The sequence below is a fragment of the Odocoileus virginianus genome, chromosome 11, assembly GCF_023699985.2.
Source record: "Odocoileus virginianus isolate 20LAN1187 ecotype Illinois chromosome 11, Ovbor_1.2, whole genome shotgun sequence".
In the NCBI taxonomy this organism is placed as follows: Eukaryota; Metazoa; Chordata; class Mammalia; order Artiodactyla; family Cervidae; genus Odocoileus; species Odocoileus virginianus.
In genome coordinates, this window is record NC_069684.1 from 9,671,548 (window position 1) to 9,688,780 (window position 17,233).

At 39.2% G+C, this 17,233-nt stretch overlaps 2 protein-coding genes across 3 annotated transcripts in view; one reads left to right on the forward strand and one right to left on the reverse strand.

Annotated features, from left to right (window-relative positions):
* Positions 1-3,408, reverse strand: part of NSL1 (NSL1 component of MIS12 kinetochore complex) — a 38,103-nt gene extending 34,695 nt beyond the window's left edge. Inside the window, exon 1 of the mRNA XM_020899822.2 lies at positions 3,156-3,408. Within this exon, the coding sequence (XP_020755481.1) occupies positions 3,156-3,389 (234 nt within the window). The 5' untranslated portion in view covers positions 3,390-3,408. The remainder of the gene's footprint in view (positions 1-3,155) is intronic.
* A 62-nt stretch (positions 3,409-3,470) lies between these two features.
* TATDN3 (TatD DNase domain containing 3) lies at positions 3,471-16,633 on the forward strand. Of its 2 annotated transcripts, none has more exons than XM_020899823.2 (10): positions 3,471-3,612; positions 4,964-4,996; positions 5,908-5,981; positions 6,196-6,280; positions 9,028-9,090; positions 9,994-10,103; positions 10,274-10,329; positions 11,648-11,760; positions 14,618-14,698; positions 16,403-16,633. In XM_020899823.2, exons 1-10 carry the CDS (start codon positions 3,547-3,549, stop codon positions 16,544-16,546), a joined length of 825 nt encoding a protein of 274 aa, XP_020755482.1. In that variant the 5' UTR covers positions 3,471-3,546; the 3' UTR covers positions 16,547-16,633. The 2 variants fall into 2 exon arrangements, with proteins under 2 accessions (XP_020755482.1, XP_020755483.1); XM_020899824.2 differs by having other exon boundaries at positions 14,621-14,698.
* The last annotated feature ends 600 nt before the right edge of the window (positions 16,634-17,233 follow it).

The window sequence follows — 17,233 nt, forward strand, 5'->3', positions numbered from 1 at the left end:
CCCCCAGAGATGTCTGCATTCTAGTTCCCAGAACTTGTGAATATGTCATCTTGTACGGAAAAAAAGGGAGATTTTGCTGGATGTGATGAAGGATCATGAGATGTGGACAGTGTGTTTGATTATTCAGGTGGGCCCAATGTAATCACAAGGGTCCATACCAGAAAAAAAAAGGGCAGGAGTGTCAAAATCAGAGGGAAGGGGTGTGTGAGCAGAAGTCAGAGTGATGTGCTCAGAAGATGAAGGAAGGAGACATGAGTCAAGAAGTGCAGCCTCCAGGAGCTGGGAAAGGCAAGGGCAGGGATACACCCTAGAGCCTGCAGAAGAAATGCAGCCCTGCCAGCACCCTGACGTTAGGACTTCTGCCCTCCAGAACTGTCAGAGAATACCTTTCTGTCATTGTAAGCCACTCAGTGTGGTAACTTGTTACCTCAACAATAGGAAATGAATACACTGTCCACATCCTCTATCTCTGTTGTTTTTGGATTGTTATTTTCAATCTCTGTCCCAGCCCACTACCCACGCCCAGTATAAATAAATTAAAACATTAAAAAAAAAAATACACAGGAGTTTCCTAGTGGTCCAGTGGATGAGAATCCGCCTGCCAATTCAGGGGACACAGATTTGATTCCTGGCCTGGGAAGATTCCACACGCTGTGGGTTAACTAAGCCGGTGTACCTCAAGTCTGTATTCTGTGAGAAGAAAAGCCACTGCCCTGAGAAACCCGCCTGCCACAACTAGAGAAAGCCTGACCACAGCAATGAAGACTCAGTGCAGCCAACATTAGTCAATTAATTTTTGAAAGCCTTAAGTAAATAAGTCTACCAATTATAAATGCCACTCTCTTTCATGATTGGTGGGAATGTAAACTGATACAGCCACTATGGAAAACAGTATGGAATTTCTTTAAAAAAATTAACAGTTGCCATATGATCTGCATCCTACTCCTGGGCATATATCTGGAGAAAAGTACTAAATAAAATTTGAAAAGATATGCAGGACTTCCCTGGTGGTCCGGTGGTTAAAAATCTGCCCACCAATGCAGGGGACATGAGTTCAATCCCTGGTCTGGGAAGATCCCACATGCCATGAGGCGACTAAGTCCATGCACCACAACTACTGAGCCTGCGCTCTCGAATCGAGGAACTGCAACTCCTGAGACCACACACCACAGCTACTGCAGCCCGCATGCCCTAGAGCCAGTGCTCCACAAGAGAAGTCACCACAAAGAGAACTCCGAGCATAGCAATGAAAGCGTAGCTACCACTCGCAGCAAGTAAAGAAAGTCCTCGCGCAGCAACAAAGATCCAGCCAAATACAAAAATAAATAACTTAAAAAAAAAAAAGATATGCATCCCATTGTTCACTGCAGCACTATTTACAACCACCAAGACATGGAAACAACCCAAATGTCCATCGACAGATGAAGCACAAAGACATGGTACACATACACAATGGAATATTCCTCAACCGTAAAAAAGAGGAAAGAAAGCCGTCTGCCACAACATGGATGGACTTGTAGATTATCATATTAAAGTGAAGGAAGTCCGACAGAGAAAGATATCATTTATATGTAGAATCTAAAATATGACACAGAAGAACGTGTCTATGAAACAAAGTCACAGACATAGAGAAGAGATTTGTGGGTACAAAGCAGGAGATGGGTGGGAGAAGGATGGATTAGAAGTTTAAGATTAGCAGATGCAAACTTTTACGAGTAAAATGGATAAACAACAAGGTCCTCATGTATATCACAGAGAACTATATTCAATATTCTGTGATAAGCCATAATGGAAAAGAAAGCATACATATGTATAACTGAATCATTTTGCTATACAGTAGAAATCAACACAACATTGTAAATCAACTATACTTCAATAAATTTTTTAAAAAACTATCACAAAAAATGTTACTATATTAAGTGGTTTTAGATAGAGATGTCAACATTACTGAAGCCTCCGCCTTTTATCTGTTTTCTTAATTAAAACACAAGTGAATTCCCTTGGTAGTTTAAGTCTTCACATCTTTTATCTTCAAATTTACTTTCTCATCCATTAATAAAGTATAATTGGTTAAGCCAAGTTCCTCTTTTCCTGTAAGGAGAATTAATGTTCTAAGTACCTTAGCACTTCCTGGAAAGGGGTAAATTCTAAGATCATTACACAAAGAAAACAAGTCGTCTCCCACGAAATTACTACTACAAATGTCCTCAGGTATGTCTCTATCCTTCTCTTGCTAGCAAGCGGGGAATGATATAAAAGTCAATGTATACAACACTGAACACAGAATCACAACCCAGGGAGTGTTCCTACATTCTTCACCCACTTAACCTTTATTTTGTTTGCATTGTGGTCAGTAAAACTGTACTGCATTACAAACATTTTAACATTTTCCCCTGTATATAAATAGGTTGTGTGCTTTCTTCAGACTAGCACAAATCCCTCAATTTGTTGTGTCTTCCCCCACCCCTCATCTTCTACAGAGCTTTGCAAAATACTTGAGAAAGGAAGGGGAAATGGATTATAAGGGTCAGTGTGATCTTAGTGAAGTTTATAATGGAAAGCTTCCTTACCTATTTTAGACTCGTAGGGAAAATGTTTTCGCTCTCTTTACAAGATACTCTAAAAGCAAGCAAAAAGAAAGACCAAAAGCTAGCCTGGTGACTGACTTCCAGGATTCTCCTTACTGAGTCTCTGTCTACACCGTCCAACAGGGGACAATCCAACCACTTGGTGGCTGTTGAGGCCTTAAAATGTAGCTAGTGGAAAAGGACATGAGGTGTTAAGTTTAAGACAAACGTGAAAAGCTTGGTATGAACCAAAAAATGTAAACTACCTGTTCCTTTTTTTAAATTATTACAAGTTAAAATGGTATCTTGGACACAGTCCGTTAAATAAATATCATAAAAATTAATTTCACCTATTTTCTTCCTTTTAATTTCAAGTGACATACATGGCTCGCCTTGCATTTTTCGGTCAGACAGCACTGGTCTAAGTTAACTAACAACACCCAGCTGCCTCCAGCATCTGTCTCGTTCCCTCGCGTTCCCCGGGCACGTTAAACTCTGCCCAAGCCGGCCGTAGGCTCCTCCTGACCACTGAGACCAGGGTGTGGAGAAAGCGGGTGAAAAGACAAGAGACGACTACTGGGCCCGTACCCACTGCGCATCTCGCAGCGCGGGCTCCCGAATCTCCTCAGGCAGCGCGTCCCCGAGCTTTTGCACGAAGCTGCTGCACAGTTCTAGCATTTCCGTCACGGCTCGCTTCGAGGTGCAGAGCACACGGAAGTCTTTTCGGTGTGTGGCAGGGACCGAGGCCCTGTTTTCTGTCCCAGCCACTCTCCCCAAGTCCCGCGAAGAGGAACGAGTCACCGACCCAAAGGCCCGCTCCATCTTTCCAACTTGAACTGTGGGCGGGAACTCGGAGGGCGGAAGGGCGGGTTTCCCGGGAGGAAGGAGCACCCGTCCGGCCGGAAACTCAACCCAACGCGGCATCTGCGTTCCGGCTGAGGCTGCGCCGGCGAGTCCACGGGTTTTGGAGGCTGCGAAGATGGGGGCGGTGGGCGTAGGGCTGGTGGACTGTCACTGCCACCTCTCCGCCCCGGACTTTGACCACGTACGTGAGGGCGAGATCGGGCCCGTGGGAGCGGGGCGCCCCCCGTCCTTTACCCCTCGAGTTATCCTCCCATGGGGCGAAGTTCCACGCCTAATGTCAGCGTGTTTTACCTGCTATATTGGAAGCCAGAGGCTAGTATTAGAGAAAGAAGAGGGGGTTCTGTTTTGGCGGACACCTCTCAAGAGGTGACCCTTAAGTTGGGGAAGAAGGACAAAGCGGTGGGTGCATGGTGGTGAGGAAAGCAGGCGGCTCGCAGGCCTCCAGGCAGGACAGAATTTGGCACATTCAAACTCTCGAAAGGCTGGGTGGCGTCCGATGAGCTAAAAAGAGAGAAGCATAAAATCGGACTGAAGTTTGCATGGGAACGATGAGGCACGAATTCGCATTTCGTTAGAATCACAATGGGGATCCTGTAAAATGGTTTGTTGGATGGTAGGGTGGTTGAAGGAGAGAGACGTGATCTGATAATCCATCTAAAAACCTTTCTGCTGATGTGTGGGTAAATGGATAGAGGAGGGCAAGGGTTAGAAGTTAGAAAACCGGTTTGAAGGCTTTTGCAGTGTTGAGACTAAAGATGATAGAGGTTGCCGGAGAGTTGCAAGGGAGAGAAGCAGATGGATTCAGTTATATTTTGGAGATCGATTCTAAAGTACATACTGAGAAGAATTGGATGTGCAGAGAGGGAGAGGAAGAACTCGAGGATGCTGTAGAGAGATGGTGGTGCTGTTTACTGAGATGAGGGAAAACAGGTTGGAGAAGGCAGAAGGAACAGATTTGTTGGGGAGAAAATAGTTATGCTTGGCACATGTTGAAACCTGATGTCCATCCAAGTGGAGATGTCATACGGTCATTTTAAAACGTGAATCTTGGGTTCAGGAGAGAATTACAGACTGGAGATAAAAATTGAGGACTCACTAGCATAATGAGTATAGTAAGGAGATCACCTGACGGGAAGTACACAGAGAGAAGCCTATGGTCCTGAAATCAGAGGAGAGAGAGCCAGTCGAGGAGGCTTGATAAGTAGCCGACAGCTAGAGAGAAGTGTTTGCAGAAGCCAAGAGTAGAAAATATTTGGGGAAGAAAAGAGTAGACAAGTGAGGAGTTTCTAATGCTGCTGAAGGGTAGAGTAGGACAGAGAAGTGTCTTTTATATTTAACGATAACAGTTTCTGTTCCACTAGAGTGGGAACATAAGCCAGAATTTACTGAGAGATCAAATGGAAGGTGGGTCAGCTAGGCTCATCACACCACCCTGTTCCTTGCCATCATTGTCATCTTTATGGTGCCTCAACTGCATTGGTTGATGCATTGGTTGCATCTAAAATAATCATGATTACTTATGTTCATTTTAGGATCTGGATGATGTGCTGGAGAAAGCCAAGAAAGTAAGCCAATAGCTATACATGCTCTTTTTTATTTTCCTACTAATTTTGATCTAAGATAGCTTGAAATTTAGATATAATATGTTGACGTTGCTTCAGTAAAAAACACATTAACAATAACCAGCATCTATTGTTTGCTATGTGCCAGGCCCTGAACTAAGCCCACTCTGTACATTATCTCATTTAATGTTTCTCAACAACCTTCTAAGGAAGCTACTATTTTATAGCCAGCCATTACCTGTTTTATAGATGAGGAAACTAAGGCCTAGATTAACTTGTCCAAAGACGCATCACTAGTAAAGTGATACAGACAAGATAGTCTGAATCCAGAACACATGCCCACAGCCACCAGGCATGCCAGCTATATAGAACAGGTTGGTCCGTCTGTCAGTTCTTAAATTAGCCTTATTCTAAAGATCTTGGAAAAATTATAAAAGTTTTCTGAAACATTTTGAGTTGTTTGGGGGAAATTGTTAATTTTTGGAAGCATTTATGAAATTCATTACAACCAGCATTTTGTGGTCTTCCTTGAAAGTTATAGAAATGGTTGCCATTTTTATATATAGCCATCTTTCATTACTGCAATTTAATTATGAGTGTGGTATTTGTAGTAACATAGGCCTAATGATCTTGGGCAAGTTATTTGACTCCATCCAAATGTCTCTTGATCCATACAGTGGATTACAGCAATGCCTATGTCAAAAGGGTGTGCAGATTAAATGAGGTAATATTTATATTCACTGAACATAGTGCCCAAAACATAGTAGCTAATTAGTGATAGCCATTATGATTATATTGATGCAGTGTGAGTGAGCAAGGATAACTAAAAGCACAGAAAACTTTAAATTTTTATTTAACTGTAGTGGATGTATATTGTTTGAGACTCTTAACTGTTCTATTCATTTTTATTTCAGGCCAATGTTATGGCTCTTGTGGTGGTCGCTGAACATTCAGGAGAATTTGAAAAGATTATGCAGCTTTCAGAAAGGTGCTACTTCTCATTTGGAAATAGAAAGAATTGCTATTAAGGATGCATTTATGGTGCCATGTTTATAATATCAAAGATCATCCATTTTAAAGAGAATGAGAAGAAAAAAATTTACATTAACAGCCTTAAAAAAATTATTTCCTACTTGTTCTTCAGAGTAACATTGTCTCCTAGTCTAATAATCCTGCTTTCTTAATTCATTCTACATTTTTAGGTATAAGGGGTTTGTCCTGCCATGCTTGGGTGTTCACCCAGTTCAAGGAGATTCACCAGAAGACCAAAGAAGTGTCACATTAAAGGTAATAGTCTTAAAAAAAAAAAAAGGTAATAGTCTTATAAAACAGGAGCCATAAAAAAAAATGGTATTACCCTTTGACTCAGTAATCCTCCTCTTTCTGATTTTTATTCTAAAGCAATAATCCAAAAGAAAGAAATTCTATCTTCTTTCACAAAGAGGTTTCAGTTCAGTTCAGTTCAGTTGCTCAGTTGTGTCCGACTCTGCGACCCCATGGATTGCAGCACGCCAGGCCTCCCTGTCCATGTAATAGAGGAAAAGTGGGAACAGCCTAGCAGTTCAAAAATAAAGAATTAACTTATACAGTGTTAAATATGATGTTACAATGTTAAATATAACTTTATAGAAAATGTGGGTTATAAGGTATATGTGCATGAGTGCTAGGTCATTTCAATTGTGTTCAACTCTTTGTGACCCTATGGACTGTAGCCCGCCAGGCTCCTCTGTTAATGGAATTCTCCAAGCAAGAATCCTGGAGTGGGTTGCAATGCCTTCCTCCAGGGGATCTTCCCCAGCCCAGGGATTGGACCCACATCTTCTGCATCTCCTGCATTTTGGGCAGACTGTTTACCCACTGAGCCATACATTGGCTCCTGTCCCTACCTAACCCACTTCACTCATTTCTGTTAAAAGCCTGACCCCTGTTCTAAAGGTTCTAAAGACTAAATATTTTCTTTAATAAAAAATAAAATCAATTCGAATTATTTTAAATCAGTCAGAATAAATCCCTTCTCCCTCCCCTTTGCCCTTCCTTTCCTTCTCTCTCCCTTCCTCTTTGAACAACATAGTGGAAACATCATAAGCTTTGAAGTCAGAGAGACTTGGCCTGCTGCCTCCTGCGATCTATGGCACTTAACTTTGCCAGGTCTCCGTTTCCTCATGTGTAAATGCTGAATAATTATTTGCAGTATTCCCAGTCATAGAGTATAAAGGTATAGGATATTTAAAAACCCTACAATAGAACCATTAGCTATTAAGGAACTTGAGATCTTATGGGGGAAGTAGGAATAGCGCTGAAGTCAGAGATGGACCTATGAATGTCCTTTGGAATATTTTTACATGTATTACAATGTTAAAGACCACATATATTTATACATTTTAGTGATATGAATTAGTATTTCTATAATTTACTATCCTTGACTTGCCAGAAACTTCCAAATTATTTCATGAAGAATTGAAATAGTCTGATTGTAAGTTTGTTTTCCTGTTTTTATAGATAATACATATACCCTCAGAGAGATTTTTTTCCCTATATCTGGTCTTCATCCAAATGTGTAATTTCTTTGTCTTAAGATTTTCTAAGTGTGCTACATTTCCTGGGTAATCTCTCCAACTTCTCCAGACCCTTTGAGGTCCCAGACACACAGATTAGTTTGAACGTTTGATACAGACGATCTTTTCCTGACACTGACCTGCTCAGCTGTTGCCAGACAGGTAACTAGGGTTATATATGCTTAGCTCCTCTTGACAATATTATTTCTTCTTCATTGAGTCTACTGGAATTGTAAGGCCTTGATTTATCCTCCCTCATCTTTTCTCTCTCTTGAAGCATAATTATAAATCTTCTCCTGTTCCTCAACCATCTGTTTTACCTCCCTTTTCTTAATTCTCCTTTTTCTGATTATTCTCACTAGAAGTTCTTTGACTTTATATACTCTGAGACTGAAATCCTCAAAGTAATTTAAAATATCTAGAAGCAAATTTTCCACATATTTGTTTTTCTCTTGCCTTACAAGAAAACCCTTACAAGGGAAATTCTTCTCTCTTTTTTAAATTTTTAAATTTTTTTCTTTATTTTTTATTAGTTGGAGGCTAATTACAATATTGTAGTGGTTTTTGCCATACATTGACGTGAATCAGCCATGGATTTACATGTGTTCCCCACCCTGAACCCGCCTCCCACCTCCCCTCCCCATCCCATCCCTCCGGGTCTTCCCAGTGCACCAGCCCTGAGCACTTGTCTCATGCATCCAACCTGGACTGACGATCTCTTTCACCCTTGATAAGATACATGTTTCAGTGCTATTCTCTCAGATCATCCCACCCTCGCCTTCTCCCTTAGAGTCCAAAAGTCTCTTCTATACATCTGTGTCTTTTCCTGTCTTGCATATAGGGTTATCGTTACCATCTTTCTAAAGGAAATTCTCTTTAAGTGGAAATAGTGTGGAAACTAGTAGTACACAGTTACTTCAGTAGTTGATAAACAACCATATACATGATATTTCGTATTTATATTGTTGAAACTTTAAGACAAAAATAGGGTATGTAGAACTATAAAGATGAAATCAGTGAAAATAGTGGAAAAGATGTTTGGGATTATCACTATTAAAATTCACAAGTCATTCATTCGTATCCTGAGAGGAGAATATAACAGTGCACTTCCAGACTCACCAAGGTGACCACCTGGTGGCTTTATTCTTTCTTGCTCAGCTATTCCAGGAAATCCAGATCACTCCTCCTGAATACCAGGTAGTACCTCCTAAATAGAAGGAAGTGTTTAAGTGGGAATCTTCATGAGAAGTAATGTTCTTATAACTAATTGGGTATGGGACATTTCTGCTCAAATTTCCAGCTAGAATTACTCACCATTATAGAAGGATTACCATTCCTAGTTCCTCAACTGGGTAAAGGATTTGTATGTAAAGGACCCAGCATAGCATAGTGCCTGGCATATAATAGGTGTTGGTACAAAACCTATGAAATTTCTCACCTTCTATTTGAATGAATTTACTTTTTTTTTTTCCATCCCAGGATTTGGATGTAGCTTTGCCCATTATCGAGAATTATAAGGATCAGTTATTGGCAATTGGAGAGGTAAATATCCACTAGCTGATCAAGTGATTTCTAACCCAGACCTCCATGTGATATATAAAAGCAGTCCTTAATTCAGTGTTGGTGATTATAACAGACTTAGATAATTATGTTCACCCTGCTCAACTGAATAGTAACTTGTCAGTACTTCCTCAGTAAGCAAAAGCACTTTGGGATAAAACAATAGAACGCCTCCCCATGGGCTTGTTAATGGAAGAAAACTGCTTTATTAACATTTCAATATACTTTGCTTTTTTTTCTTTTGCTTAAATAAGGGCATCTCTCTGGTTAGTTGAAATAGTATGTACAAGCATACTTTAAATATTAATAGGTTAGAGTTTATAATTTTAAAACCTTTTTATTAAATAATTTACAGTTGTGAAACATTTTATCACTTGGTAATTCCACTTGTAAAGATAAAAGATAAGAGTAACACATTCAGAATATAGCTTATAGCAGTGGATGCCAAAATAGCATCAAGGGAAGCAGTCCTTTATAATCATGACTGTCCAGCATGGTGACTACATGCAGCTATTGGCCCTTGAATTGTTACTGGCGCAAACTCATGTGTGCTGTCAGGATAAAATGCACAGAGGATTTCAAAGTCTCAGTACCTCAAAAAAAGAATGTAAAATAACTCAATAATTTTACATTGGTTATGTGTTGAGATAATAATATGAATGACTATAATTTGATAATGTTTTAGGAATAGTGAATTAAAGTATATTATTAAAATGAATTTCACCAGTCTTGTTAGTGTTTTTAATGTGGCTGCTGGAAACTGTAAAGTTGTGTATGTGGCTTGTGTATATGACTCATATTTCTCTTGGATAGTACTGCTCCATCATCTGTCTTTTGGGATTCATTAAACCATAAACGTGATTCTGTTTTATTTTTCTGTTATAGGTTGGACTGGATTTCTCCCCCAGATTTGCTGGCACTGATGAACAAAAGGAAGAGCAAAGACAAGTCCTAATCAGACAGGTCCAGTTAGCCAAAAGACTAAATTTGCCTTTGTAGGTTAATTGTCATCTTTCTATATTAATAGTTTTAAAGCACATTATTGATAAATAATGATTCTCCTGAAATTGAGCTCTACTTTTATTTTTTTCTTAACTACTTTAATAGATCAAAAATAACATGTTCATAGTAAATGCTTAAAAGGAGTTTTTTTGTTATTAAACAGAAATGTTCACTCACGCTCAGCCGGAAGACCTACCATCAGCCTCTTAAATGAGCAAGGTATGTAGGTTCCTGAAAAAAATGTTCCTAATATTTAAACTTGACAATTCTAGTCCATGTTCTCATAGAACAAGCCATATTTATTTGTTTTCTTAAAGGGAAAGAAAAGGGTCATGGGTAGAGATGGAAATCAATTAAGATGGTTTTGCAAGTCAGCCTACTATTTACAAGGTTTTCAGTGTGATTGTAATGTTCATCAGGCCAGGATAAAGCGAATGAAAAATTAGATCAAGTAAAATAAATAAATAAAAATTTTTTTAAATTGGATCAAGTAATCTTTAGTGTCTTCATTTAAAAATTAGCAGCTCCAGTTTTTTAAGCAGCTTAACCAGCTGATTGGTGAGAAGGAGGAAAACACACAGCAAAGAAGGGTAATCGCATTGGGGTTACTGTTTTGCCTGTTTTGTAGCTGCTGCTTCAGAAAGTGGTATTATTCAGGTGTGGCCATCATACATAAAATGCACTGTCATCTTCACCAGTTGTTCCTAAAGGAAAAACACTTCTCATAGGATTACTTTTCAAATTGTAAAGTGAAATTTTTAAAATTTCTTCTTAAATTTCTTCTTACAGTAAGAAATGTAGTTTATTTTGAAACTTGGTATAGACTCATAAAGAAAACTGACAGAAGTTTAAGAAGCAGTACATCTGTATGTATGTGTGTATAGGTATATGTGTGTGTGTGTGCATGTATATGTATTTATTGAATATAAGCACACGCTGGCCAGTCATGACCCACAAAGTTGATTTCATAACTCACAGTTGTAACCCACTAAATGTCACACCTGCCATTTGAAAAAACAATATCAAAAAGTGAGGTAAACGTAATTGCCTACAACTTGAAAGCATTGTACTTCTCAGTGGGGAGTACTGAATCCCTTGGGATCACTGAGAGTGTGATTTTTATGGAGGCTGAGCAGCCTTGCTTTGAGAACTGGAAGTAGTTTTTGGGAAACCTACTCTGGCTGTTGAATTTGTGAATCATTCAATTCCTCATTTCCGGTAGCATCCTTCTTAAGGACAGTTTGACCACTTAAAAACCTGTTAGGAACAATAATTTGAGAGTTCACAAACTTTAAGAAGGTTTCGTATGAGAATTAAATAATTGTTTAAAATTTGTTTCAATTTTATTTACTTATTCTGCAGATTAAGAATTTACTATATTTTTATTCTACTGGTTGAATACTGTACGTATCTACCCTTTAGAAACCACAAAACCTTCTAGTGACCAACATTTACTTAAAATCTGTGTTGTTCAATTTAATTAGTGGGAAACCTTTCATTAAGGAAATGAGATGAACTCTGATTTAATTTTTGAGAGGTGCTGACAAAGTGTTGCTGCATGCGTTTGACGGTCGGCCATCTGTCGCCATGGAAGGAGTAAAGGCTGGGTACTTCTTCTCAATCCCTCCTTCTGTCATAAGAAGTGGGCAGGTAAAATCTTTCATTAAACTTCGTTCTACACTTTGTGAAATAACACTTTAAAATATGAACTTTTACTTTGCTGTCATGAACTTTTACTGTTCAGTACTGTTTACGTTACTATACTGTTGTGTACTATTCTGGTTTCATTACAAAAGTTAATCCTAGGTCCCTACCTCATACTTACATCAAGAGTAACTCATAAATGGATCAGAGACCTAAATGTAAGAGCTGAAATTACAAAACTTTTAGAAGAAAACAGATCTAAATCTTTGTGACCATAGATTAGGCAGTGGTTTTCTTTGTCATGACACCAAAAGCACTAACAACCACAGAAAAAAATAGATAAATTGGATCCACACACAAAAAATTGGGCAGCTCATGCTCAAAAGACCTGAACTCCCTGATAGCTTTCAGAAAAGTGTTTTGAAAGGCTGTGTGAGGGAGAAGGCTGAGGGCATGTCATCAGCTTGTACTCAGTTCTCAAATTGGGTGACATCAAGATAAAGTTTTAAGCATCATCAGGCAGTCTGCTGGTTTCAAATGGTCTGAGATCTACATGCTTGAGGTCAGCAGTTTTCATCTGGTGATGGTCTGCTTCCTGTAAAAACAACTTAGGAATGTGTGTCAGACCTCTGTCTATCTTTCAGGGAACTGGGAATTTGGTGACTCTCCTATATGACTGATTTGTAGTCTAAGTTGTTACCAGTTTTCCTTATCATTAACTCTTGAACCAGCCTTTTGAGACTCAGGGGAGGCCTGGAAGACTAAAGCTGAAGCACTTTATTTCAAAATACTGGGACACTGGACTTTATTTTCAGGTGGAATGTTCTAGAGTTTCAGGTGGGATGTTCTAGAAATGTCAATTAGGTCAAGTTAATTAATAGTCCAAAATTATTTTTTATTTACCAATTTAGCTTAGTTTTGTTTAATTTTTATTGAAGTATAGTTGATCCAAGATTATTTTTATTTTTCCTACTTTTATCATTCATGGAAAACTTCTTATTTAGTAGTACTTTTTAGCAGTGGTATCATTTCTTTTTCAAAACTAAAATGCTATTTTTTTTCTAAGTTTAAAGATAATACTTGTGCATTATAGAAAATTGAGACACTTCAGAAAAAGACAAATTCAGACCAACCCAACCCATCTTACCACTGAGACTATCATTGTTAACATCTGATTCATATAAAATATGAAGATGTCATATTCTTTTTGTTTTGTTTTGAGTTAGCTTCATGGGTACTTTTTATATCTATAAACATAGACCTATCTCTTCTTTAAAATGATTATGTAATATTTTACAATATGGATGTACTGTAATTTAGTTAAGTGAGAGTGAAGTCGCTCAGTCGTGTCCAACTCTTTGGGACCGCATGGACTGTAGCCCACCAGGCTCCTCCGTCCATGGGATTTTCCAGGCAAGAGTACTGGAGTGGGTTGCCATTTCCTTCTCCAGGGGATCTTCCCCACCCAGGGATCAAACCCGGGTCTCCTGCGTTGTAGACAGACACTTTACCGTCTGAGCCACCAGGGAAATTTAATTTAATTAAGCATTACCTTAAGTAAATGTTACATTGTTTCTAGTTTTCACTGTTAAAAACAGCACTTCAGTGAATAGCTTTGTACATCCACAGTTGTTCACATAACTTTTGCAGTTACTGTGTATAAATGCAACCATTAAGAAAAAGGGTATGTATTTTTAAATATGTGGTTAAATTGTCACATCTCCTTTGAGGAAGTTTATACCAGTTTAATTTTTGTCTGCCAACAGTGCATGAGCATACATATTCCTGTGCTTTTGAAATTTTACTCTTTTTTTTTTTTGGCTGTGCTGGGTCTTCGTTGCTGTGCTGGCTTTTCTCTGGTTGTGAGCGGGGGACTTCTCTTTGTTACAGTGTGTGGGCTCCCCCTCTCGGGGCTTGTCTTGTTGGGGAGCACAGGCTTTAGGGTGTGCGGGCTCAGTAGTTGCAGGTCCCAGGCCCTAGAGCACAGGCTCCTAGTTGTGGTGGGCAGACTGAGTTGCTCCTCGGATGTGGGATCCTACCAGACCAGGGATTGACCCGGGTCTTCTGCATTGGCAGGTGGTTCTTTACCACTGAGCCACCAGGGAAGCCCTGAAATTTTTACTCTTAAAATAATTTATTTTATCATTGTTCCGCCCTGCGTCATGTATCACCTTTCCATTTTTTACCTTAAAAAGTGCAGTGGCAACAAGAGAATTGCTCGTGGTGTAAAACTCACTGAATTAATTGAAGTCCTTATAATCCAGGCAAGATCATAAACAGAATATAAAACCATCTATTTCCTAATCTAAAATTCAAATATGCATATGAACTTGGATTTCTAAACATAAAACCTTGACTGACTTAATGTGAATAGCAGGAAAAAACCCTGAGTATGGTAGCGGTGGAGAAGCAACAGACATCTCTTCCGTGGATCTTTCAGTGAGCATGTGATACCAGATGTTTGGTTCTTGCTGGATGTACCTCATTTTTCGCTCTTGGTTGCTACTCTTGGAGTCCCTAGAGGCTTCAGATAATTTTTGGCAAACTATGTGCTGGTTTTTTTTTTTGGCCACACTGCAGTACTTGTGAAATCTTAGTTCTCCATCCAGGGATCATACCTGGGCCCCCTGCAGTGGAAGCACAGAGTTCTAACAACTGGACCAGCAGAGAATTCCCAAAAATGTTTCTTTTTAAATCTGTTAGCATAGAATGGTGAGAACATAGTGGACATTTATTAGTTGAATATTCAGGCATGAGTTTTAGATTCTTGCAGAGTAGAATGCATTGACAGGTAGGTTTAATGCTCCTTATTTAATCTTTACTTCTCATGTTTTAAACTTACTAGCTTTCTCTTTTCTCTAAGAAGCAGAAACTTGTGAAACAGTTGCCTTTAACTTCAATTTGCTTAGAAACGGATTCCCCTGCGCTGGGACCAGAAAAACAGGTAAATGATTTCCTATTTCTACATTATTTAGTGTATCTTTCATTTGAAATATTTTCAATTTAGCTGTGTTTCTCATTACAGTGTAAATACAATGGAATTTTACTTTAGTGCTAGGCTGAAAGGTTATATTGACTTAAATTTCATCAGGTCTTTTCCAAATATGGCTGTAGTGCTCCAAAGAATATTATTTGCTATGGGTCACAACCTAATTTATCTAATATTGAAATCTAGACCAGTATAGTAGAAAAGCTTAGTGTCTGCACCTGAAACTACCACAACAGATTGCTCATGTTGAAACCTCAATTGGGCTGTTTACTAGCTGTTTAGGATGCCTTCTTATCTGTAAAAAAGGGATGGTAATAATCATAGTCCCTATCTCACAGAGTTATTTTGAGGATTAAATGAGAAATTCCATGAAAAACTTAGAACAAAACCTTGCCTATGATAAGCACTAAATAAACGCAAGTTCTTATGTCCTTCTGCACTTTTTTTTTCTCCCACACTTTTACTTTCCCCATATATGTACACATAATATATTTCTCATAAAAATAGAATTAGCCTCAACACATCATCTCATATCTTGCTTTTATGTGGTGAACATATGTGTTCGTTAATAAATAAACACTTTTCCTCATTCTGGTTAATAACTATATAAATTTTAGCATGTGAGTATATTTAACTGGATATTGCCATGTAGGTTGTTTGTTTCCAACATAGTACAGTTGACTCTTGAATAGTGAAGTGGTTGGGGTACTGACGCCTTCTCCAGCCCTGCTCCATGCCATGGAAAGTCCGCATCTGTCCTCCCTCCATGTCTTTAGTTTTACATCCCTGGATCCAGCCCTCGTTCACATGGTTCTGCATCTACAGATTCAACCCAAGTTTCAATTGTGCAGTACCGTAATTTTTATTGAAAAAACCTATGTATAAGTGGACCCACACAGTTCAAATCGTGTTGTTAACAATATAAAGAATGTCCTTGAACCTAAATCTGGATGTACGTTTTTCATTGTTTTTTTAGCAGCCTATATTATCAAGGTTATTTTTTTTTTACTCTTAACAGTTATCTTATTCCCCTGAACATTATCATCCTGAGTAAATAATAACAGTAGTATATTTCATCAAATCTAAATGCCAGTGATTGTAGATGTACCACTATTTTGTGACCCTTAAGGGAAAAAACACTATCAATTATACTTTGACATGCCATTGAATGTCAACAAAGTATTTACCAGTTTCAGAGACGTTAAGATAGGGGAGAAATGTGTCGTAGAATCAGTGAAATATGGGTGCATAATCTATTTATTCCTGAGACACACGATGGCATGACTTGAATCACACCACTGTGGCCCGTGGGGTGCAGTGGCCACGCAGCAGAACACAGCCTTTACAAGCACTTGCTGAGGAGCAGGTCCCCAGTGCCCACTGTGCAGACTGCTTCACGTGCTAGGTTCTGGGACCTCAGTGGTTAACACCCTGCCCGAGGGTATTGTGAGCCCTGTGTTCCTAGAGCAGCATAGCCTTGCAGTCAGTGTTGTAGCCTTAGCTTTCAGGCTGAAGTTCAGGCCCTTCTCCCCACCCCCATTTTAAAAAGAAAGAACCCATCAGTCGTTACCTACTCATTTTCATCTTTCATCCACAGTCTCCAAGGATTGCTTCCATCAAGTGTCACGGTTGATCCAGTGTCTCTTTGTTCTGTTTCAGGTACGGAACGAGCCCCGGAACATTTCCATTTCAGCAGAATATATTGCCCAGGTGAAAGGGGTCTCAGTGGAAGAAGTTATAGATGTGACAACACAGAACGCATTGAAACTGTTTCCCAAGCTTCAGCGGCTGCTGCCAAAATAGCCTCTGAACCAAACCACCTGCAGAGGGCAGTGTTTGAGAAAAATAAGTGTCCTGACCCGTATCAACTGGAGAAGCTACCGGAGAGGTATCAAGATAGAGATTATAGTTTTAGAGAGAAGTTTCTCTCAGAAGGAAGACTGGGCTTAGATCCTGAAACCCTGGGTTCAAATTCTGCCTTGCACAGCTTTTCAGCTAATGAACTCATAGCAGGAGATGGGGAACACTGCTGCCTCTTACTTTGCCTGTTAAGAGCAACCACCCAATGAACTGAAACCGTTTCTTCTGGCGAGGGTGGCTCCCACAGATGAGAAATCAGCACTACTGTGATGGCGTAGAACAGGCCACAGTTTGATTCTTTACCACCTCTTTGACGTCCCACAGGATTTATCCAGTGACAGGAGAGTGGCTAGCTTCTTCTCCTGTCAAAATCCTGTCTTTTCTGGGTTTGCAAAACTGAACTTTGCGTTTTGAATTCTCTCTCTAAGGGAAAAATGATCAAGGTTTTTATATTGATCTTATATATTGATTCTGACTTGTGAAGCCAGTGGTTTGTACAATCATCATTAAACACCAAGCCCCAAAGTTTAGTTACTTAAGTTCCAGTATGAATTTTTTCACGTTTAAAATGTAACTTCATTAAAAATGTATCTGACATTTTTGCATGCAGTAATATTTTACATTCTTAAG

Excerpts from the sequence above, each read along its gene's own strand:
- TATDN3 (XM_020899823.2), top strand. The coding sequence starts at position 3,547 with ATGGGGGCGGTGGGCGTAGGGCTGGTGGACTGTCACTGCCACCTCTCC. Across the intron at positions 9,091-9,993 it reads AGTTATTGGCAATTGGAGAG|GTTGGACTGGATTTCTCCCC; the intron begins GTAAATATCCAC and ends TTTCTGTTATAG. Across the intron at positions 14,699-16,402 it reads CGCTGGGACCAGAAAAACAG|GTACGGAACGAGCCCCGGAA; the intron begins GTAAATGATTTC and ends GTTCTGTTTCAG.